Source organism: Lutra lutra, chromosome 6, assembly GCF_902655055.1.
Source record: "Lutra lutra chromosome 6, mLutLut1.2, whole genome shotgun sequence".
Lineage (NCBI taxonomy): Eukaryota > Metazoa > Chordata > Mammalia > Carnivora > Mustelidae > Lutra > Lutra lutra.
In genome coordinates, this window is record NC_062283.1 from 34,402,776 (window position 1) to 34,427,012 (window position 24,237).

The following is a 24,237-nucleotide window of genomic DNA, read 5'->3' on the forward strand; positions in this document are numbered from 1 at the left end:
TCAGCAGGGAGCCTGCTTCCTCCTTTCTCTCTCTCTGCCTGCCTCTCTGCCTACTTATGATCTCTGTCTGTCAAATAAATAAATAAAATCTTTTAAAAAAAAAGAAAACTTTCTCCTGAGATAGGACAGTTGCTTTTTCTCTCCCCACCCCCCTGCCCCTTCCCCACCTCCAAAAGCTCATGTGTCCGTGGATTAATGTTACTTTTTGCTAGAATAAGCCAGGGTTCAACATTAATTTCTACTTTCAACTTTTATTTTTTATTTTTTTAAAGATTCTATTTATTTATTAGACAGAGACAGAGATAGCAAGCATAGGCTTGGAGAACCCGGCTCCCCGCTGAGCAGGGAGCCCAACTCAGGACTCAATCCCAGGACCCTGGGATCATGATCTGAGCGGAAGGCAGTCACTTAACTGACTGAGCCACCCAGGCATCCCCTACTTTCAATTTTTAAAAAAAAGATTTATTGGGGGGATGCCTGGGTGGCTTAGTCTGTTAAGCCACTGCCTTGGGCTCAGGTCATGATCCCAGCATCCTGGGATTGAGTCCCACATCAGGCTCCTTGCTCAGCAGGGAGCCTGCTTTTCTCTCTGCCTGCCACTCTGCCTGCTTATGCTTTCTCTCTGACAAATAAGTAAATAAAATCTTTAAAAAAAAAAGATTTTTGGGGGCACCTGGGTGGCTCAGTTGGTTAAGTGTCTGCCTTCGGCTCAGGTCATGATCCCAGTGTCCTAGGATCAAGTCCTGCATCAGGCTCCCTGCTCAGTGGGGAGCCTGCTTCTCCCTCTCCCACTCCCCCTGCTTGTGTTCCCTCTCTCCCTATGTCTCTGTCAAATAAATAAAATCTTTAAAAAAATAATAATTTTAAAATTAAAAAAAATTATAAAGCTTTATTTATTTTAGAGAGAGCACACATGTACCCAAGAGTATTCTTTGAATTTCCTCTGAATTAAATGCCAAAATTTACATAGCAGTCTATCAAAAAACTTACTGTCTAATGATCTTACATTACATTCCTGGCCCTCATAATAGCTTCCATAAAAATAGCAACAATACTGGGGCGCCTGGGTGGCTCAGTTGTTAAGTGCCTGCCTTCAGCTCAGGTCATGATCCTGGGGTCTTGGGATCAAGCCCTGCATCTGGCTCCCTGTTCAGCGGGAAGCCTACTTCTCCATCTCCCACTCCCCCTGCTTGTGTTCCCTCTCTTACTGTGTCTCTCTCTATCAAATAATAAATAAAATCTTAAAAAAAAAAAGGAAATGCAATGGTTTCCCACATTTCCAAGACAATTTAAAAAAGGCAACAATACTACTAATATCATTATATTATGTAACAGCAGAACATTCTATCTGGAATAATGATTATTACCTCTTCCGCCTCCTCCAAGGCCTTCCCTGGCCACCCTGTCAAAAGTCAGTCCCCACCTTGCCTGCTGTTTGTCCCCGGCTGAGTCTTCGTCACGGCCGGCACTGGCCTGGATCGGTTGTGCCCTTCTTACGGGGCCTGGACTGGGGGAGGCAAATCAGATAACTTGTATGGGACTGAATCCTCTCTTTGTTTATGAGTTTAATATTTTGGTCATGGTAGAATTTCTTGGGCATGTATTTTGATCTTTAAGATAGGATTTCTTGTGTTAGGTTTTGGGGGGCATCCCCTGAAATTTTGTGCCTGAGGAGAACGCCTCACACCTCACCCACTGGTTGTGGCCCTATTTCTTGGTTCTCTGGTCGCTTCAACGGGAGCTCCAAAAGCAGGTTCTTCATCCAGGGGTTCCATGCTGTTGTTGTAAATGAAGGACCATGTGACCCACGGTTTGGCACCTTCCCCAGCAAGCCCGGAGCAGGGGGGAGCTGTCGTTCATCATCCCCTCCTTCTGCCTGCTTCTCTGTCCGGGGCTCAGCACTGGCCATTCTTGGGGCAATGGTGCTGGCTGTTCTAAGGTGGACCGTCAACTTGGGCTAGTGGTCTGTGTTCTCTAGAGACCATCCCCATCCCTGATGCCCTGGGCACCTCATGTGTGGTCTCATTTGCCCTCAAAGCAAGGAAGCACATAACAAGAGTGGACAACTGTCCCCATTCCCAGGCCCAGGCCTGAACATAAAGTAGATTCTCAATAAACACCTGCCCAACCCAGCCTCCTCCTTCCCTTTTCTGCCTCCCACCTTCTCCCTCAGAAGCCCTTGTAGTAGTGATGATGAGGTTGAAAACAACTAATGTTTATTGAGGGCTTACTATATATGTTGTCTTTGTTCTTAAAAAATTTTTAGAAGATTTTATCTATTTATTTGAGTGAGAGAGAGGATGAGAGCAGGGTGAGGGGCAGAGGGAGAAACAGACTTCCGGCTGAACAGAGAGCCTGATGCAGGGCTCTATCTCAGAACCCCGGTATCAAGACCTGAACCAAAGGCAGACGCTTAATCAGCTGAGCCACCCAGATACCTCCATATATTGTCTTTAAATATATTGTGCATTTAAATTTGACCTCACCCCATGAAATAGGTACTAATATTATCCCCATTTTACGGATAAAGAAACTAAGGAATGGAAAGGTTGTCCAAGCTCACACAACCAAAGAGTAGCGGTATCAGGCAGAACCGGCTAAGGACTCTGTGAGACCCAGTTCAAAATGAACATCAGGGCCCTTGTTCAAAAATGTAATCATTTCAGGGGCTCAGTCAGTTAAGCATCTGACTTCGGCTCAGGTCATGATCCCTGGGTCCTGGGATCGAGCCCCGCATCAGGCTCCCTGCTGAGTGAGGACCCTACTTCTCCTTATCCCTCTTCCACTGCCCCCTACCATGTTCTCTTTCAAATAAACAAAACGTGTTTTTTTAATGTAATCCTTTCAAGAGGATAAGAGCAGATCATAAAAGTGCAGGACTCCTGTGTGACGACACAGATCTGTGCCCATGAGGCTGACCCTGGTACTGGAATTTTGAACCCAGAGCTCTGACTCCAGAGCCCACAAGACTCTGTGCTTGGAGGAAGGAAGAGTAATCACTGTGATTTATTAAGTACCCACTACGTGCGTTATGCAAAAATCTTTAAAGAACCCTTGCAACAACCCTGAGGCAACAATGAGGCATTGCTAACCTAATTTTAAGGATGAGGAAACCAAGCTTTAGGGAAGTTGAGTTGCTCACCCCGGGCACCCCAGAAGGTCAGGATGTGAACACAGGACCAACTCCAGAGTCTGTGCTCTCCAATCCTACAGCTTCTCTGTCTAAAGATCACAAAGGCAGGAGCTAAAAATGGGGCTGAGCCTGACTCAGGCAATCTCTTAGGACCTCTGCCGGAGGGGCCCATCGCTGGGCAATGAGCTACTACTTTGCACAAGGCAGGAAGGAGTCCCAGGTCTGCAGATACTTCCGGCGAGGTTTCTGCTTCCATGGAGATCAATGCAGGTAAGCACTCCTATCCTCGAGTGGGGAATAGGACTGGGGACACAGGAGGAACCCTCCCTCCATTCACCGTGCATCTTCCCAAAGCCTTTTCTCCCCTCTCGGCTCCAAATTCTAGGCTGAGCTAGCTCTGAGCCCTGGGGTGGGGGTGGGGGGATCCTATCTGCGTCTCTTCACTCTTCTCTTTCCCAATGTAGCTATCAGCACCCTCAGCTCCCTGGCCACCTGGAATGGGGCCAGCGCCATTCGGAGCCATGTGTCACCCTGCCAAGACCCTGGCTGGGCTGACCCGCAGGGGCTCCGAGCCTACCTACCTGCCCTCTGTGGCTATGGGCCGGAACTGGCCCAGGGCCTGCTGGGTCAGGGAGTTTGGCCTGGCAGGGTTGGCCAGCAAGGCTGATGAGGTTGAAGACGGTTCCTGGAAATCCTTCTCACCATCATGTAAGTCATCAGGGGCCCTTCCGGGAATGGGGGGTGGGATCCAAGACCAAGTTTCCTGTGTTATCTCTGAGCAAGGTTTATATTTCTTTTATCCCTTTCTCACTTCACGATTCCCAGTTAGAGGGAAACTTTCCTCCAGCTCTGTCTTTATCTATGTTCAAGAAGCAGAGTATCATGGAGCCTGTGGAGTCAAGCTACCTTAGTTTCTTAGGCTGGCTCTGCCACTTAGCAGCTATGTGATCTTGGATAAGTCACTTAAGCTCTCTGGACACCCATGTCTTCATCTACAAAAGGACACTGATAACGGTACCTGTCTCACAGGGTTTTATGAAGTGCAGTGAGTTCATAAATGTGATGTACTTAGCTCACAGTACCGGATGCAGAGTAAGCAGTAAGTGTGAGTGGTTATTTTTTAAAATTACTGCTCTAATTCAGTGCTGTCCAGCTGATATAGAAGTCACACATATAATTTTTTACCAGCTTTGTTGAGATAAAATTCAGATTCACCAATTTAAAGTATACAATCCAATGTACTATAGTATATTCAGAGTTGTACAAACGTTACCACTATCTAACTTTAGAAGATTTTCATCACCCCAGAAAGAAACCCATTAGCAGTACCTTCCCCTCCCCCCTCCCCCCTCCCCCCAGCCACTGGCAAACATGAAACTACTTTCTGTCTCTATGGATCAGCCTGTTCCAGACGTTTCATATAAATGGAGTCACACACCATATGGCCCTTTATGGCTGGCTTCTTTTCCTTGGCATAACATTTTCTAGGTTCATCCATGTTGTAACATAGATCAGTATTTCATTCCTTTTTTTTTTTTTAAGATTTTATTTATTTGACAGAGAGACCGCATAAGCAGGGGGAGCAGCAGCCAGAGGGAGAAGCAGACTCCCTGCTGAGCAGGGAGCCTGATACGGGGCTCGATCCCAGGACCCTGAGATCATGACCTGAGCCAAAGGCAGCTGCCCAACCGATTGAGCCACCTAGGCACCCCCAGTACTTCATTCCTTTTTATGGCCGAATAATCTCCTGCTGTATGAAAATACTGCCTTTTGTCTTTTTTTTTTTCATCAGTTGATGGACATTTGTTTTGCTTTTTGGCTATTACAAATAATGTTGATATAAGCGTGCATGTGTAAGTTTTTGTGTGGACATACATGTTTTTGTTTCTCTTTGGTATATACCTAGAAGCAGAATTGCTGGATCGTATAGTAGCTCCATGTTTAGTATTTTGAGGAACTGCCAAACTGTATTCTGAAGTGGTCACAATTCATATATGCAATTTAAATATTTCTAGAAGCCATGTTAAAAAAGTAAAAAGCTGGGGCACCTGGGTGGCTCAGTTGGTTAAGTGTGTGACTCTGAATCTCATCTCAGGTCTTGATCTCAGGGTCTTGAGTTCAAGCCCTGTGCTGGGCTCCATGCTGGGTGTGGGTGTGGAGCCTACTTAAAAAAAAAAAAAAAGTAAAAAGCAATAGGTGAAGTTTAATTTTCATACTATATTTTATTTAGCCCGATTTATCAAAAAGTATATATCCAATATTATCCCAGCCTGTAATCAATGTAAAAAGTTATTAATGGAATATTTTAGTCTTTTTTGGTACTCAGCTTAAAAATCTCCTGTGTATTTTACACTTTTGGCACCTCTCCATTCAGACTAGCTGCCGTTCGGGTGCTCACTAGCCACATGTGGCCAGTGGCTGCTGTTATTGGACAGCATGGTCCTCAATGGTTGTATTAGAGACTTACAATTCTGCCTGGATTCTGAGCTACTTGGGGGCTGGACGTTGCGTGCCTGTAGAGACTGGTGTGCACCAGATGCTGGGTAGGTGTTGCCTGAATGAGTAGATAAATGAATGGATCCAGTTTCCCCCAACAGGTACTCCCAGGAACATCAGCCTCCATCAGATCCAGTCCGGGAGCTCGTGGGCCCACTTCAGAGCTTGGACCAGAAGGTACAGCAGGTAGCGGGGGAGGGCCAGTGGCAGAGGATGCCTGGCTGGACCTCTAAGCCACCCAGCCCTGCTGGAGGAGGGTTCCATGGTCCCCGGGGCTGTATTTGGGGTGGCAGTGTGTCTGGGCGGGAGGAGGGGGACTGAATATGGATGTGCTCTGCCCCTGCGTGTGGCTGCAGAGGGAGCAGGACAGTCGGGATATTGTATGTGGCATCTGCATGGACAAGGTGTGGGACAAACCAGAGGCTGAGCGGATGTTTGGCATCCTGCCCAACTGTAGCCACGCCCACTGCCTGGGCTGCCTGCGCACGTGGAGGAAGAGCCAGCATAATTTCCCGCTGGACGTCATCAAGTCAGTTTCAGGAAGAGCCGGGAGGCAGGGAGAGAGGGAACCCCTCAGAGAGGTCTGGGTTCGTGACTACTTTCCACCCCTTACCACCCCTATAGGGCCTGTCCCCAGTGCCGGGTCCATTCCAGCTACATCATACCCCACAAATTCTGGGTGAGCAAGGGGGCTGAGAAGGAGCAGCTCATCAGGAACTTCAAGGCTCGGACCAGGTGAGTCTGTCAGGAGGACCATAACCGCTTAGGGTAGAGGGGAAGGCAGCCCCTGCTCCACTCCTGCTCAGCCTTGGTTCCCAGCCAGGGATCCCCCAAATCCTAGAAGTTCAGAGTGATGGAGATGGAGGACGAGGATGTGAGCTCTTTCCGCTATTTCGGAAATTGGCTGAGATGGCAGCAGCAGATCAAGCCCAAGTGTCTCTTCCAGCCTGGCTCAAGGTCAATGCTGGCCAACTCTGGTTTTCTCAGCAAAACGAGAAGCCCTGCTTGGCTCTCACTTCTGATTTTTTTTGTTGTTGTTGTTGTCGTTCTTTGTTTTTTAAGCAAGACGGTAGATTGATATGAATACATGTTGTTGCATAAATGATTTTTGAAAACACGGGGTCTCTGAGAAGACCAAAATGTCAGCCCTTGGAGCAAGGGAAAAGGTGGGTAAGTTTTCATCCATTGGGGAGGGCGGGCATACATCCATATCTGGAATTAGGTACAATTAAAACTTCTTAATGCCGTCTTCCCAAAGGGTTACTTATGCATGACATATGCAAAGTGTATTTGGATAAAGGGTGGGATAAAAAGATCTTGTCTCTACCTGTGAGACATACGACCTCCTTGAGAAGGCACCTGGATTTTGTCTGTGGATTAGAACAGCTAGATCAACAAAATGACTGAGACAAAACTCTTGGGTGAATCTCATAGAGGAGGAAATATTTGAGCTGGGTGTTTGGAAGAGGGGCCTCTCAGGAGGAGAGAAATGAGAGCACTCCAGGCAGAGACAGGCCAAAGTGTGCGACTACTGGCATCTGGGGTACCAGTCAGGAGTCGCCAGAAGGGAGCACCCAGGCCCAGGGGTGCTAGAAGAGGTATGGCTTAATATGTAGAACAGACTTTGCACATTATCAGCTCCATGAGGTAGGGTGTCTTACAATCCTTGTGCTGCAGAAGAAGAAACTGAGGCATGTCTTTATGACTTCAGTGAGAAAGTGGGGCTGGAACCCAGGCGTTCTGACTCCTAGTGCATCCTGGGAGGAAGGGGGTCGGAGGGGAATATGGACTTAAAAGGAAAAAGGGCTAGACCTGGCCGTGAGGTAGAGAAGGAAGATTTAAGATGATGAATATTGGGCGCCTGGGTGGCTCAGTGGGTTAAGCATCTGCCTTCAGCTCAGGTCATGATCTCAGGGTCCTGGGATCGAGCCCCACATTGGGTCCCCTGCTTAGTGGGGTATCTGCTTCTCTCCTTCCCTTTACCCCTCCACCCTTCTTGTGCACGCTCTTCCTCTCACTCAAATAAATCTTAAAAAAAAAAAAAAAAGGGGGAATATTTTCAACATAGGTGGCCACAGAATGGCACTATCACCTGAGCGCAGAGAGAGAGGAGCAGATGGGGGATTTGGACGGGTCGAGAGCGGGGTTTTTGTAGGCTGTCCAGATGGAGGGGGTCCTGTCTGATGCTAGGTTTGGGTAAATAGGAGGAGGAAGAAGAGAAATGCAGGGGGTCCTGCATTCACCCTGAGGCTGCAAGAAGTGGATAAGACTCAAAGGTGTAGAGCAGGGAGTGATAATGCAGAGAAAAGGCTATTAACAGGCCCTCTATCCTTTTCTTTCTCCCTCCCATCCATCCTTCTCGGCAAGAAGGAAGCTGGTCCTACATAAGCCGATCACTGGTGGCCCACAAACTTCTCCTGTATTTGACGTTTCGCTCCTTTGGTGGTATTATTGAAACTTTGTTCAAAGAAGGAAAAGAGATTCCCAGGGTCACTGCTGCCCCCAAATAGACCTTGGGGGACTTATGAGAAAGGCCTCCCTTAAGACATTTTACTGCCATCTGCTGGAAAATAGTTGTAATAAATGTAGTAAAATCTATACCCTGACACCAGTGTTGGCTGCCTAAGAGTGGTACCCTTGTGATATTGTACAACCTACCTAACCTTACATGTTAGCCTTTTTTTTTTTTTTCCCCTGGGGCAACAGGGCTTGAAGGCAACAGTCTTCTCTCCTTTTGTCCTCTCCTAGCCAGATCCGGTGCCGATTCTTCATGCAAGGGAATGGCCACTGCCCCTTCAAGTCTGATTGCATTTATCTGCACCAGCTCCCGGATGAAGCCCTGACCTCTGATCCTCCCTGGACTGAGAGTATGTAGCTGATCTCGGGAGTGAGGTGGTAACAGCAGGGATATGGGACAGGGAGGCTGCTGGTCATGTTTACAATAAATGTCTGTGATAAATGTAAAAGCCATACATCATGTCCATAATGATAAAGGCACCTGCTGGGATGCAGCATCTTTGTACTATGTACAACCTGCCCGATCTTACATGTCAGCCTTGACTCCATGTTCCTGGGGCAATGGGGTTGAAGCTGATGGGTTTTCACTAATTTCTTTCTCTATTCCCAGGTGCTGGGCCCAGCAGGGTTCCCGGGGGGCACCGAGCAGGAAGACGAAGTGTTATTCATGGACTGTGCCTTGGCCATGGCTTTCTGGGGTTCAGAACTCTTACTGGATTCCGATGATTCCTACCTCGGCATTCTGTAACCAGGATCAACATGTGGGGGATGGGGCTGAGGGGCAGGGATTGCTAGGTGGTAGGTCTTTTCCCTCTCAGGGCTTGGTGGAGGCTGAAAGGAGCAAACCCTCCGTGCCCATGGAGCACAGCACCAGCCCAGCTGGGGAGCAAGGGAAGAGGTGGAGGGCTCTCGCAAAGACAAAGGGTTCACTCTCTTGCCAGGGACTTGGTTTTTAACTTTGCTCTTTTGTAAGATTCTGAAAGAAAACCAATAAAATGCATCTAAGCCATCATTGCTGGTATCTAAAGAGTGCTCATAGTCCAGATGCCCTCCCGCTGAACCAAGGGTTGTTTCCGCCTTCATTCTGTTGCAGTATCACCTGTCACTTGACCTTTGCAAAGCTTCACTTTATGCTCCTAAGAGTAGGAGGGTGGAGAGGGCAAATAACATCTTAGTATTGGGAAAATAGTAATGACATCATGGATCCCATGAAAGGGCCTCCAGGGTTCTTGAACCACTCTTAGAGCTTTCCTTCCTGTTCTCCTTCCCATTGGCTAGAATGCCAACCTTAGTGGGCATAAGCCAGAGCCACCATCACGGCGTAAAGCTGAGAATGGAGAACTGGCAAGGCATTGAAGTTTATTTAGCATTCCTGACCCTACCCACTACTTGTCAGGGTCTGTCCCCCACTCCCCCCAAACAGGTGGTCATTTGAAGACCAAAGACCTTTTTTTATGAAGTTAGAACAGCAACCTGAGATAGAGGTGTTGGCAAAAAACTTTTTTTCCTGCTATTTAAGCCTTTGCAAAGCAGTCACTCTCTAGGAAATACTCCTTAGTCTTTCTCAACACCTCCCTTGAAATTGTTTTGGGGGAAAAAATGGCGTCAGTGGAAATCAGATCCAGCTCAAAATATTCCTATGGCTTACCCTACCGTTCAGGGGCACCTGGCTGGCTCAGTCCCTAAACCATGTAACTCTTGATCTTATGGTCATGAGTTCAAGTCCCACGTTGGGTATAGAGATTACTTAAAAACAAGATATTCCTATGGCTTACCATACTATTTAGAGTGAAAAACAAAGTCCTCTTTATGACCCCAAGGCCTCACAAGATCTAGCCCAGTTACCTTTCTGATCTCTTCTCTGATTACACTCTAGCAAGTACATTCTGCTCCAGCCACACTATGTCTTGGGGCCTTTGCATGTGCTGTCCCCTCCTCCTGAAATGGCCTTTCCACAGATCTCTATCTGAATTGCTCCCTTATCTTCTTCAGGTTCATCTTGCCTGACTACCTACTTAAAATTACCTCACCCTATCTCCCTTCCCAGCTATATTCGTCTTGAAAGCACTAATCACAATCAAACATTCTTTTATTTCCTTAGTAGTTGTCTCTCCTCTCTAGAGTGTCAGGGACAATGTGGAGGGTCTTTGCTTTGTTCCCTGAATCCCCAGCCCTAGGTGCTCAGTCAAGGTTTATTGAATGAATGGATGTGTGTGGCTGCAGAAGCTGAGAACAGTAACTAGAAACTGGAACCCAGAGGAAGGTTTACGGGTGCTGTGGGGGCTCTTCTCCCCTCTTTTTTTTTTTTTTAAGATTTTATTTATTTGAGGGAGAGACAGAGAGCCCAGCAAGGGAAGAGGGAGAGGGAGAGGGAGAGGGAGAAGCAGATACCCTGCTGAGCAGGGAGCCCGATGTGGGGCTCAATCCCAGGACCCTGAGATCATGACCTGAGCTGAAGTCAGGTGCTTAACCATCTGAGCCACCCAGGCACCCCATCCCCTCTCTATTTTTATCCTCTGCAGTGATTCCACCTCCTTTCCCTCCAATTTCCTGGAAACCCGCCTTCTTCAGCAGCTTTCCTTATACTGAAACCTTGGGAGGTGGAGCCCCTCGTGGCCGCTGATAAAAAACCCGAGCAAGCCGTCTTCCTGGACCTCCGGAGGAAGTTCACAGCAAGGCCTTTGGCCATGTAGGTAGTGTTGAGTTTTACTACCACCCCATTCTCAGGGGTAGTTGTGTATCAAATATTTCTGGAGAGGACTAAAACCCTGATGTGATGACAGTTGATGGCCTGTGGAAGAGGTGATGTCAAGGAAGGGGGGGCAAACTGATTAAATCCTATCGCAAAGTCCATGACCTACATACAAAATGGACATCAAGAAAAATTAAATGATGCCTGGGTCCTGAAGAACAACAGGATCGCTGACATACATTCTGCATCCACTTCTCATTCCCCTACAGTCAGGGACCAGTGCAGGAAGGTAGATGAGGGTCAGCAGACAATGACCCATCGCCCCACGAAGCCCCGCCCCACTCCACGACCTCTGGCATGACCCCGCCCACAAGTAACGCCCGTGTTGTGGCCCCGCCCCACCGTGGAGCTCCCTCGGCCTTCGTCCCGCCCCCTTACTCCGTTCCTCAGTCCTTTGGGCCAGGACCATTTATGGCCCCGCCCCTTCCGGCCTGCCCTCTCCCCTTCCCGTCCGGCCCCGCCCCTGACCACACCCCCTACGTACGTTTCTAAAGCAGCGCGCGAATCTTGGCGGGCTCCCGGCCGAGTGGCTCCGAAGCTGACTCCGAACGCTGCGCCGGGCAGAGGCACGTGCGGGAGAAAGGTGGTAGCGGCGTCCCGGCAGGCGCTGGCGTTCTGCCCCCTTTCGCCTGTTCTCGAGACTGAGGTCAGGAACCAGAGCAGCGGCCGGCGCAGCCCCGTAGCCCTAGGCATGGCGGCCTCGGAGGAGGTGCCCGCTGTGGCTGAGGGCGTGGACTCGGCGCCCTGGGCGCAGCTGGAGGCCCCCGCCCGGTGCCTGATGCGAGCGCTGCAGTTGGGGCCGGAGGGGGCGTGGCGCGGCCTGGGTATGCTGCGGGCGCTGGGCAGTCGCAGCGCGGAGCCCTTCGGCTGGGGCTGCGTCCTGGAGGCGCTGTGCCGGGAGGAGCCCGTCGTGGAGGGTCCGGACTGTCGCCTGGAGCTGTAAGTCGTCTGGTCGCGGGGCGCCGCGTTTCATCCTCCACGTCATGTCAGGCAGGGGCTGGCGCCACCCCACTTTTCCAGATGAGACCGAGGCCCGGAGAGCTTCACTAGTTCCCCACAGCCAGGCGTCCCTGCCGCGCACCCCTGCGACATGAAGGAGGGGCATCCAACAGACCTTCACTGAGGACGAGTGGGTGCGACACACGCCTCCTGCCGCGTGTAAATGAGTAACTAGAAGCCCTGGACGCAGATGGCTTCTGATCTCATACTTCATCTCTAAGGAAATCGAACTCATACCTCTAGTGTAGGGATACTTACGTATAACCACGTGTGCACAAGAGTAAAAATATGTGCGTTATAAAGTATACAAAAGTAGAAATTTAAAATGTGGTGACCGGACATCTAATGGGGTGGTTTTATAATGTTTTCAAAGCACAGTATACATTTTTAGGGCAAAATCACTTTCCTGATGACTTACGTTCTTTGGAGTGATTTTTTTTTGGGGGGGGGGGCTCTTTATGTGACTGACAATTTCTGCTTGGAGCAGAAGGGTTAGCTCTGCCATTTTCTTATTTGATGGGCTTCCGTTACTGGTATTCAGTTTCTTCTCTTTCTCTTTTTTTAAGATTTTATTTACTGTGGTGCCTGTGTGGCTCAATGGGTCAAACCGTCTGCCTTAGGATCGGGTCGTGATCTCAGGGTCCTGGGATCAAGCCCCACATCAGGCTCTCTGCTCAGCAGGAAGCCTGCCTGTTTCTCTGCCTGCTTGTGATCTTTGTCAAATAATAAATAAAATCTTTTAAAAAATATTTTATTTACTTATTCATGAGAGATAGGGGGAGAAGAGAGAGGCAGAGGGAGAAGCAGGATCCCCCAGAGCAGGGAGCCGGGTATGGAACTTGATCCCAGGGATCATGACCTGAGCCCAAGGCAGACGCTTAACCGACTGAGCCATCCAGGCACCCCATGGTATTCAGTCTCTTTGCAGTCATCCTTACAAGCCGTGTGTCCATTTAGTGAGGTTGGTTTTGTTAAAGGACATAATACAGTATCCATAAATGCCTTTAATTATGAAATTAAGGAAAAGACACAGAAAGTTAAAAAAAAAAAAAGTGAGGTTCCCCCTTCAGCCACCAGGGGGCTAGAGAGGGGGCTTTGCACTTCCAAATACTCCTCCCTCAGAATTAGGCTGGAGACTGGACTATGAAGGGCCATTCCATACATTAAATAGTTGTAATACTTAATTTCTTATGTTTTAGATAAGGAGAAATGGAAATTCTAATATTGTCTTCCCACACCCCACTTTGAATTTCTTTGAAGAAATGGGTTTAGGAGAGGGGCATCTGGGTGGCTCAGTCAGCTGAGCACGGGGCTCTTAATCTCTGCTCAGGTCTTGATCTTAGGGTCCTGAGTTCAAGCCCCACATTGGGCTCCAGGCTGGGTGTAGAACCTTACTTAAAAAAAGAAGGAAAGAAATGGGTCAGGAGAACTTTGCACATCCCCAAATTGGAGGCCATGGAAATGTTTATCCAGCTGTCTGGTTTTTTTTCTTGCCAGAGTAGGAGGGGGACTTAATCTAGGGTCCCTGGTTAGAACTTTATTTCAGTATAATTGGTTTCTTTCATAAGCCCATGTATTTTATCTTACACATTTAACACTTATTCTGATAAGGGGTCCATGCACACACAAAAGTTAGAAGTCCTGAAGTAGGGTCTTCCCTGCCTTAGCACTTCTCAGTATCCTCTACCACAAACTGACCACCTTTTTAACTTTTGCTTTTGTTTTTTTTCTCTCACTTCATGTCTATTGTTCACAAAAAAATAAAAGTCAGATTTTTTTTCTCTTTCACACCTCCCAGGTGCCCCTTGTATTGATGACAAGCAGCCCTGCACAGTCACATAGAGAGGAGCAGAGGAGTGATGGCAGGTAGGCTGGATGTACCCATGGCTTGTTTGCCACACCAATAAGCCTCAGGTCACAGTCACACAGCATCTGGATTCTTGCATTGACAACATGGCAGATGGCTACCTTTGCTTTCTCCATGGTAGCCCAGGCTCATCTCCGGGCGCTTATTCTCAGAGAATTAATTCACCCAGTAAATGTGCTCCCAGGACCTGTGATGGGCTGATGCTGTGCTGGGTACTAGAACATGGAAGAAGAAGAGACTGCCTCTGCCTCTTAGCAATTCAGTTGGGTGAAAGGAACGTCAAAGCAAGACGACTGTGACCTTGTAAGTTCCGGGGGATAGCCAAGGCGAGCATAGGGCTGTATGGGAAGCACTGTACAGCATCCTGGAGTATTACTATTACTACTACTACTACTACTATTATTATTATTATTACTATTTTGGGTCTCGGCCCCTCCTGTAGAACTTTTTTTTTAGTTTAATTTATTTATCTTTTTTTTTTTTAAGGTTTTATTTATTTATTTGACAGAGAGAGAGAGACAACCAGAGAGGGAACACAAGCAGGGGGAGTGGGAGAGGGAGAAGCAGGCTTCCCTCTGAGCAGGGAGCCAGATGCAGGGCTCGATCCCAGGACCCCAGGATCATGACCTGAGCTGAAAGCAGACACTTAATGACTGAACCACCCAGGCAACCCTAATTTATCTTTTTTAAGTAAGCTCTACACCCAGTGTGGGGCTTGAACTCAGGACCCTGAGATCACAAGACACATCCTCTAGGGGGCGCCTGGCTGGCTCGGTCAGTGGAGCATGTGACTCCGGATCTTGGGGTGGTGAGTTTACTTTATTTATTTATTTTAAATAAATAAATCAGTCTTTAAAAAAAAAAAATAGAAGAAGTCATATGCTCTACTGACCAGCCAGCCAGGGGCCCCTGGGGTATATATTTTTATATAAAGTTTGGAAAGGGATTTTTTTTTTTAACATAAAACAAGCATGGGTCTTTTATAGGATAGATTTCAATGTGAATTTTTTGAGGCGAAATAGGAGGTGTCAAAGAGCAGAGCCTAGCACAGAATACATGAATACAGCTCAATTAAAAAAAGAAAAAGAAATTGTTTTTAAAAAAAAAAGATGGAATTGCTCAGAGATTTTTTTGGTTTTTAGCAATCGTAAAATGAACTCAAACTGGCTTCATCACAACAAAAAAATACATGCTCAGTGAAGGTCTGTTGAATGGCATACATGCTGACCACCTCCATCCTATTGGTACTACCTCCTAGTGCCTGTCTGTCCATGGCCATCCAACCTCTAGCTCTATCCCAGTTGCCCTCTGCTCCTCCCAGCAAGGTGCTCTTGAACTGCTTGTTCTCCTTCTGCTACCAGGAAACCCCTGCTGCTGCGATTGCCTCCGTTATGCCAGAGGAACCTGATGTCCCTACTGATGGCTCTTGGGCCATCGCTGCCCGAGAGCGGCCTACTCCCCGTGCTGCAGATTGCACGTCAAGACCAAAGCTCCAACCCCGACGCCTGGCTCCAGACCCTGGGGGAGTTGCTGCGGAGGGATCTGAACGCTGGGGTAGCGACTGAGTGGACGTCCCCACTGTCTACAGACTGCCAGAGACAGCTTCAAGGCCTGTGTAGGCGGCTAGGCCAGGGAGGCAGGAGGCTGAAGTTGGCCCAGGCTCCTGTTCCCGAAGAGGAACAAGAGGAAGGCAAGGAGGACAAGGACTCCCCACGGCCTGGGAAACGCAGAAAGGGGCCAGAGGAAGAGCCTGCCAGTCCTGAAGGTGGAGGGGCCCCCAAAAGGTTCCGGCATTTGGAAAGGGAAGAGGAAGGAGGTCAGGAAGAGGAGAGACGTGAACCTGAGTCTTTGGAGCCCCCGGCAGACGGAGAAGGTGCCTCACCCATGGAGAACCAGCTTGTCGGGGCCGAGCCCAGGGAGGCTGGTCAGAGTCTGGAGGAGGCTAAGGACCTAGCCGAGAGTTTGCCCAAAGCTCTCCAGGTACTAGAATGGGGAGGCTGGGTTTAGGGTGATCCCCAAGGAGGGGGTTTATCCAGGGCCAAAGCTGGTCGGGAGACTATTTCCCAACTGGGATAACTGGAATCCGCAGAGCAGGGGGTAGGAGCGTAGGGTTAAGGAAACCGTCTCTGCCCTACAGACTCTGAGGAAGGGGTGGGAAGGGAGGTATAGGAGGGCAGAAACCTTTGGCCTTAATGATCGACAACACGAAGTTAAAGCATTACCACGCAAGAAGAGAAGCTCCAGGGCTATACTGTGGAAGGAGTGGAATCGTGCCAGCCTCCCGCCTGTCCTCCCAACCCCAGGCCTAGGTCTGCCCCCATGAGGACGGGTGCAGAGAGGACAAGTCTAGGCAGCTGCATTTCCATGGGCCTTGTTGCCTTTGAGTACTTAAGCACCTCTCAAGGTTTAGGCTTCATGTTCTTGACTCCCTGGAATCATCCTTGCCTGCTAGCTCTCACTGATCTGGGGCCTTCTCGGAAGAGGGGGCTAGGACTGGGCCTGGGGCCACACTGTGCTGGTAGGGACTTGGCAGTGACTGGACTCTCCTCTTCAGGACCAGGTTCCCAGGCTGCAGCAGCTGCTCAAGACCTTTGGGGAGGTAAGTGGCCCCTGCTCACTGTTGCCCCGCCATCCACCTGCCGCCTAGACCTCAGCCCTACCCAGGGAAGCACAGATTGTTTGGATGGGGGGGGTCGGAGTGGCAGTTGGAGGACAGTCACTGTAGGGGCTTGTCTTGGCCCAAGGACAGATAGGTCATCTAACCCCAGACAAGTCCCTCTCCTCTGGTATCATCCAGGGTCCTCATCCACCCACTGTGCCAGACAAAGGGGTGGTCTCTGACTCATCATCTAGGGCTCTGCCTGCCCTAACATGGGATTTGCCTTTCCAGGGGTTGGAGGGCGCTCCCCCACTTGAGCTACAGCTTCTCCATGAATGCAGTCCCAGCCAGGTGAGTCCATTAAGACCCTGAGGATACATCCCCTCTCCCCAGCCTTTTTCCATTTAAGTCTGTGTTTGCTTGCCTCATGTGGGAATGGGGGAGGGGATCTTGCTGGGGTTTTTCACCCTGTGTACTTTCTTTTAGCCCTTGGATCCTCACCATGGGGGCAGCTCTCTCAGCCTCATCCTACCTTGGAATATCCTTGCCCTACCCATTCTGCTGCCCTGTTGGCTTGAGACAGCCTAGCAGAGGCAGACTGAGTGCGTCTGTGTCCTCCCTCCTACTTGGCAGATGGACCTGCTGTGTGCCCAGCTGCAGCTCCCACAGCTCTCGGACCCAGCTCTCCTGCAGCTCTGCACCTGGCTCCTGTCCCTTTCACCAGATCTTAGCCTTAGCAATGCGACCATTCTGACCAGGAGCCTCTTTCTTAGACGGGTAGGTGTGTTGCCATACACTTGGCATGCTAGGCACTTTGTGGGAGAGAATCTGAACCTTTGGAAGGGTGGTGCTTGGGAAAGGGGGTTTCCAACCTTATAAGGTGTCTGGCCAGTCGAGGCAGTGTGGGGCAAGGGAAGGGCATGGACTTCCTCCTTCTTGGGTCCCAGACCGTTCCAGAAGTTGAAGGGGTTTCGGAGCTGGGGAACTGAGCTTTGTATCTTTTCCAATGGGTGAATCCATGTGAGTCTGAGATAAAAGAACTTTTGTTTTTTCTTTGTAACATGTATCACCATCTGAAATATGTGACTGATAAACATTTATTAAAGGGAAGAAGAAACGAGTGATTAATATTTTCCTCCCCTTTGGCTGTAGATTCTCTCCCTGACTTCCTCGGCCTCCCGCCTACTCATCATGGCCCTGACCTCCTTCTGTGTCAAGTATGCCTATCCTGTCTGCAGAGCCCTTCTTGGCCCGGTGCTCCAGGCCCCAGAAACAGGTAATTGTGGAACCAGTCCCAGGCCTGGTAGCTCTGCCCTCTCATTTCCCAGCACCCTTCACTCCAGGCGACCCCGGCCATTGTGTATTCAGTCAGTAAAGATACCTTCCTTCCCTGACGATGCCCCCCTATAATGAGCCAGGCATTCTGTTCCATCCTCTCCTGCCCTTTTCCCCCAGACCACCCCCCTCTGCTGTCCCCTATGCAGGCCCAGCTCAAACGGAGTTACTGTGTTGCCTTCTGAAGGATGAGGCCCTGGCGCCGGACACGCAGGTTCTGATGCTGGGGTGAGCGTACAGCCCTCCCTGCTGCCCCTACTCCACTCCCTTGCACGGGCCCAGCCCGTTCCTGGCCTCCTAGAGCTGGAGTCAGCTGGGGATCGGGCCCTGGGCCTGAAGCAGGGGCCACAGCACAGCGGATGCCTCTCTTGCTGTGGCTCGAGCCTGGCTTGTGCCTCCCCCGCTCCCACCCTCCCCTTATGCTTGTGCAAGTTGCCATCTGGGACCCTTCCCAAGCCCTGGGTTCTAGTTCTGGGCCAGGTGCCTTGGGGAATGCAGGGAAGAGGCTGGTGGTCTCCACTGGAGCAGTTCACAGCATAGCTGGAGCCTGGCCGGCAGTTAAGAGTCTGGCTCTGGAGCCAGGTGGACAGGATTTCAAATCTCAGCCTTGCCCTGTGTCGATTCCAGCAGTATCATCTCTCTGAGCCTGTTTCCTCATATGAGAAATGGGGATAATTTTTCCCTGGGAGGATTTTTCTAGATGTTAAATTTGGTAATGCACATAGACCACAGCACAGTACTTGGCTCAAGTCAGTGCTCAAAAATTGTTATTAAATTGGTGTTCAATTTGGGTATTAAAACTGGGGAGTCAAGACCCAGACACATAGGGGGCCTGGGTGGGTCAGTTGTTAAGCATCTGCCTTTGGCTCAGGTCATGATCCCAGGGTCCTGGGATTGAGCCCACATCGGGCTCCCTGCTTGGCAGGAGGCCTGCTTCTCTCTCCCACTCTCCCTGGTTGTGTTCCCTCTCTCACTGTGTCTCTCTCTCTGTCAAATAAATAAAATCTTTAAAAAAAAAAAAAAAAATCCACACACAGAAACAAGTAAGTAGCTAAGACCCCATGACCCTAATGCGAACTATAAAATGGAGACTCTCACCGGAGAAGGGGAGGGTCTGAAAAGTAACGTCAGCCACCTCTGATTGAGTCCTTTCTCTGTGCTTTTAGTTTTCTCCGTTAGTCCTCACACAGTGCTGTGAGGTGGGTGCTGTGGCCGCCCTAGAGACAGAAAACCTGAAGCTCATGTTCATTATGGGGCGTTGGGCCAAAGGTCACACCGCCGGCAAGTGATACCCTGGGATCAGACTCTATCTAGGCTGTGCATCTGAGAAGCCACACTGCTCCCATGTGACAACGCTGCCTTTCCACACGAACAGGGGATGGCTCCCTAGCCTAGGAGGCACAGCTGGAGTGGCCATCGCCATGGGCTGGGCGCTGCAGGGAAGCCTGCCTTCTGGAAAGCCTCATGGACCTCTCAATGGGCCATGATCCTCTGCCCTGGGTTACCCTCACCTTCTGTCCTCACAATGCGCTCTCCACTCCTGCTATTTTTCAGGGAACCTTGGTACACCTCAGGCCAAATCCTTTGTGATCCACCGCCCCAGGTGTCTTGGGTCATAGCTTTCCAGCACCAAGTGTGGGCTGGCTACTGGGTGGCCGCCAGCCTTGCGCGGGGGGGCTCTGATGACTTGCTGTGTTGGCTGGGGGAGCCTTGGCTGTCTCCAGGGCCTTGCCCTGCCTTGGGGGTAGGAGCTGTAGATAGCCAGACGTGGGCTGTTCTCAGTGGGACCTCTGCTTCTTGCAGACAGATCTTGGAGCTGCCCTGGAAAGAGGACACTTTCGTGGTGGTGCAGTCCCTGCTGGAGCGGCAGGTGAGCAGGCTGCCTTAAGGAAGGGTGGCTGCGGTAGTGTGGCAGTGCCATCGCCATGTGTGCCAGGTGTGCGGTGGCTGGTGGGCCTGGGCCCCCTGGGTTTCTGGTCCCTCCAGGGATGGAGGCAAACAGGACAGCTGCCCTGCAGCAAGCGGGGCCATGACAGCAGGCGAGTCCTGGAGCTTGAAAGGCTGGTAGCCCAGAGCAGACTACATGGTAGAGCCCAGGCTATGCCTCTTCCTAGCTGTGTGGCCTTAGGGAGGGACTTTTGGGTGTGTGTGTGTGTGTGTGTGTGTGAAATTTAACTTTATTTTATTTATGAAAGTTTTATTTATTTATTTGAGAGAGAGCAAATGAGTGCAGGAGGGAGAGGGAGAGAGAATCTGAAGCAGACTCCATGCTGAGCATGAAGCCTGACATGGGGCTCGATCCCATAATCCTGGGATTGTGACCTGAGCAGAACCAAGAGTCAGACAGTTAACTGACTGAGCCACCCAGGCACCCTGAATTTAATTTAATTTTTGAATAGGTTATAAATTCATAGGTTCACAATTTTTTTTTTAAAAGATTTTGTTTATTTATTTGAGAGAGAGACCGAGATAGCACAAGCCGGTAGGAGAGGAAGAAGCAGACTCCCCGCTAAGCAGGGAGCCTGATGTGGGGCCCAATCCCAGGACACTGGGATCGTGACCTGAGCTGAAGGCAGACGCTTAACCAATGGAAGCAAAGATTTTATTAATTTGAGAGAGAGAGAGACAGTGCATATGTGCGAGTGTGAGGAGGGGCGTAGGGGGAGGGAGAGAGAGAATCCCAAGCAGACTCCCCACTCAGTGCAGAGCCCTACTTGGGCCTCAATCCCATGATCCTGAGATCATGACCTGAGCTGAAACCAAGAGTCAGATGATTAACACACTGAGTCACCCAGGTGCCTCTATGTTCACAAATTTTAAAGCTCAAAAGATAGAGTGAAAAATATTACCCCTGCCATCCAGATTCCCTTCTTCAGGGCTAATCAGTATTAGTAGTTTCAGGGGAACTCTCCCAGAGATGCTTTTATATACAAGGACCCATGTTTAAGTTGACTTTTTGCCTACTTTTTACATAGATGGCAACACACTGAGCTCAGTGCTCTGTCCTTTGCTTTTTTTTTTTTAATAAAGATTTTACTTATTTGACAGAGAGACACAGTGAGAGAGGGAACACAAGCAGGGGGAGTAGGAGAGGGAGAAGCAGGCTTCCCCATGAGCAGGGTGCTGGACACAGGGCTTGATCCCAGGACCCTGGGATCATGATCTGAGCCGAAGGCAGACGCTTAATCAACTGAGCCACCCAGGCACCCCCGTACATTGCTTTTTTAACTTACAGTATATTTTGGCAGTTTTCCATACCACTACCTAAAGTTCTGCCTCATTTCTTTATAACTTAGATAGCTGACCTAACCTCTTTATGCCTCAGTTTTCCCGTTTACAAAAGGGGAGTGATGATAGTAGGTACTGCCCAAGGCCGGGGTGAGGTGGAAGTAGATAATTGGTAGAAAATGCTCAGAACAGTGCCCGATGCATAACAAGCATTTATTCAGTTATTATGAAGAAGAGCTGATGCTATTATGCTGATGGTACCCTTGGGACTCCTCACTTCTTTATATCTTAGGCCACCAAGCAAGGCTGAGACCTATGCGCCAGGCTTTATGTGCCTTATCTCATTTAATTCTTTTCAGTGTCTTTAGCGTTAGGTATCATGAGCACCATTTTACAGATGTAGAAACTGAGGCTTTGTTTGGTTATGTGACCTGTCCAGGCTTACTTAGTTAGAAAGTGGTAGAGTTTGGAATTGAATCTGGGGCCCTTTCTTATTCTCTTATCCCATCTCCCAATGTGTGCAGGTGGAGATGACCCCTGAGAAGTTCAGTGTGTTCATGGAGAAACTCTGTAAAGAGGGGCCAGCGGCCACCGCATCTGTGGCCTATGCCAAGCTCATGCTGACGGTGATGACCAAGTATCAGGCCAGTGTGAGTATTGGTAAGGCTTCGAGGATTGATCCTGCTACTGTGAGTGCGCCACAAGCATGTACATCTAGATGTTTGCCGGGGAAAACCCCCTTGAGTGTTAGCCAGACCAACTACAAAGTTCAAGCCTCATACTGGGGAATGAGACTGCTTAGGAATTCGCTCATCCAACCTTCACCACTGTGGGCCAGATGTATGTGCACCACTGTATGGTGCACTGGGGAATCAACAGTCCCATCCTTGACTTGACGCTCTCCACTGGTGCCAGTGAGGTGGGAGAGAGGTGGTAACCAGATCAGCCTAATATCTGGAAGGATCCAGGTGAGAGGTGTGTGCAGGGCATTTGGTTGCGGAACAAGATGGGGCAACTAAACCTTGTGTTTGGGAGTTAAGACAGGCTTCTCAGCTCTGAAAGGGTGAGTGGTAGCCAAGGCCCAAGACTGAGGAAAGGGCATTTCAGGCCAAGGAAACAGTATAAGCAAGGATCTACAGGTATTAACTGAGGCCTAAAAACACGAGAATGGATGATGGTAGGGGTGAGGTTAGAGGTCAGAGTTTAAACACTGAGCCCTGTTAGGTCTTAGGCACTGTTCAAAGCCCTTTGCCTACATTAACTTGTTAGTTTATTCCATGTGTTAGACCAATGAGAAGATACTATTATTAGCTCCATTTTATAGATGAGGAAATTGAGACTCAGAGAGGTTAAAGTGACCTATGCAAGGTCACATGGCCAGGCCATGCTAACATCTTTGGAAGACCCTGTAGGGTCTGATGAGGAGCATGGGCTTTATCTTGAAGGTCAGGTGTCCTTGGCTGTTGGCTCTTTGCCTTTTTTGGGGAGTCACAGGCCCATTTGATGATTTGATGAAAGCTGTAGATCCTCCCAGAAAAATGAAAATCTGAACACACATTTATGCACATTTTCAGAAGGCTCCTGGATCCTCTGGAGAGCCAGACGATCCTGGAAGAAGGGCCTCCAATATGAGACATCAGAAGTTACCCCAGGGCCCAGCTGAAGCTGGAGTGATTTGGTCAGATTTGCATTTTGTAAAGGAGTCTCTGGTATCTGTAAGGAGTGGGGATTGGAGAGAAGATACAGGGTAAAGATCTGTCAGGAGGTTTTAGCGACAGGTCATAGAAGAAACAGTGTGTCATAGAAGGAGTGTGACAGCCACTGTGGAGTATCTCTGACCCTCAGTTTTCTCATCTGTAAAATGGAGGGTTGTGCTACATGAAGCTAGGTTTATAAAGTTGCCACATGGTGAGCATCCAATAATTGTTAACTGTCATTCGTGTGGCTCTCTTTGTACAGTTGTACAGTTAATATCTGACCCAGGTCCACTTGAACCCGAAGACCTTGCATAATCATGGTGAAGTAATGCATTTAGATATCTCCTTCATTGTCCTTATGTCCTGATTGCTTTCTCCTTCCTAAACAGGGCCTTGGGCAGAGGGGAAAGGGGAAGGATCAGTTGCTGGAGTCCTGATATGATTCTTCCCTGTCCCCAGATCACTGAGATCCACAGGCTGGGCCTGGCCGCAGTCCTAGAGCTCAACACCACTTTCCTGAGGAAGCCCCTACAGGCCGCCCTGAGACATCTGGCCCCCTGACCATCACTCCTGGAGCCTGAAGGATACTTCTCCAGCTGCCTGAAGGATACTTCTGCTCTCAGCGCCTCACCCTGACTCGTTTGCCTGGGGGTAAAGGCAGAGCCTGGCCATGCCAAGGGTCTGCTGCCTTCCTGCTCTAGGATGCAGAGAAAACATCTTGGCCTCCTAGCCAGCAGAGAAGGTCCCGGGCTAAGCAGGCTTGATGAGCTTTATTTCCAAGGGATGCTGACCTTGGGCTCACTCCTTGTCACTTTTGCTTCAGACTGTGGGGATGGGAACTTTCTGAAAGACCTCAGTAGGGTCAAAGCAGACCCGGGTAGATGAATGATGCTTCAGGAGCCCTGAGGTGACCTGTGTCCTTGGCACAAATATCTTGCACTCAAGTGTATGTTATGACCCTCTGTGTTCCGACTTGGATAATAATTTATTAAAAAGTAGGAAGTTTGGGGCGCCTGGGTGGCTCAGTGGGTTAAAGCCTTTGCCTTCGGCTCAGGTCATGATCCCAGGGTCCTGGGATCAAGCCCCACATCGGGCTCTCTGCTCAGCAGGGAGCCTGCTTCCGCCCCCTCCTCTCTGCCTGCCTCTCTGCCTACTTGTGAATCTTAAAAAAAAAAAAAAAAAGGAAGTTTAATGTTTTCTTTGAGGCAGTGTCTGCATTCTTACGAACTCTGGGTATTTTTTGAGAACCAGCAGACACTGCCATCTCCCACCCTACTCAGTGACAAGGGGCATCTTTTTCCTGGCGAAAGTTTCTGTGAGGGGAAGGTGACAGATCTCAAGTTCATTCATTCACCTTCTGGGCAGTGTTGTGTGAGACCACTCCCCTCAGCCCCATGAGAGCTGTCTGCTGAGTAGGTGACTATGGCACTGACTACAGGGAGTGGGGCCTGGAAGGTGGGCGAAGCTCTCTGGAGTTGGAGGAGGTTTGTTCGTGGTAAACATTTAACGGGTAGGTGTGATTCAATCAACTATCAAGTACCTTCCCAGCTCTTCCCCACTGCAGGCTTCGAGGGAACGGGAGCAGAACTTTCTGAATCTCCCTTCTCACGACTT

At 49.5% G+C, this 24,237-nt stretch overlaps 2 protein-coding genes across 2 annotated transcripts; both read left to right on the forward strand.

Annotated features, from left to right (window-relative positions):
• The first annotated feature begins 3,387 nt into the window (after nucleotides 1-3,387).
• On the forward strand, nucleotides 3,388-9,149 carry LOC125101571 (probable E3 ubiquitin-protein ligase makorin-1). Its single transcript, XM_047731977.1, has 8 exons — nucleotides 3,388-3,403; nucleotides 3,598-3,759; nucleotides 4,163-4,178; nucleotides 5,731-5,806; nucleotides 5,986-6,158; nucleotides 6,254-6,364; nucleotides 8,378-8,496; nucleotides 8,757-9,149. Exons 1-8 carry the CDS (start codon nucleotides 3,388-3,390, stop codon nucleotides 8,870-8,872), a joined length of 789 nt encoding a protein of 262 aa, XP_047587933.1. The 3' UTR covers nucleotides 8,873-9,149.
• A 2,239-nt stretch (nucleotides 9,150-11,388) lies between these two features.
• FANCE (FA complementation group E) lies at nucleotides 11,389-23,585 on the forward strand. The gene is made up of 10 exons (XM_047733024.1): nucleotides 11,389-11,837; nucleotides 15,126-15,744; nucleotides 16,319-16,363; nucleotides 16,655-16,714; nucleotides 16,997-17,140; nucleotides 17,516-17,639; nucleotides 17,848-17,926; nucleotides 19,502-19,568; nucleotides 21,451-21,576; nucleotides 23,083-23,585. Exons 1-10 carry the CDS (start codon nucleotides 11,590-11,592, stop codon nucleotides 23,182-23,184), a joined length of 1,614 nt encoding a protein of 537 aa, XP_047588980.1. The 5' UTR covers nucleotides 11,389-11,589; the 3' UTR covers nucleotides 23,185-23,585.
• Nucleotides 23,586-24,237: the final 652 nt, after the last annotated feature.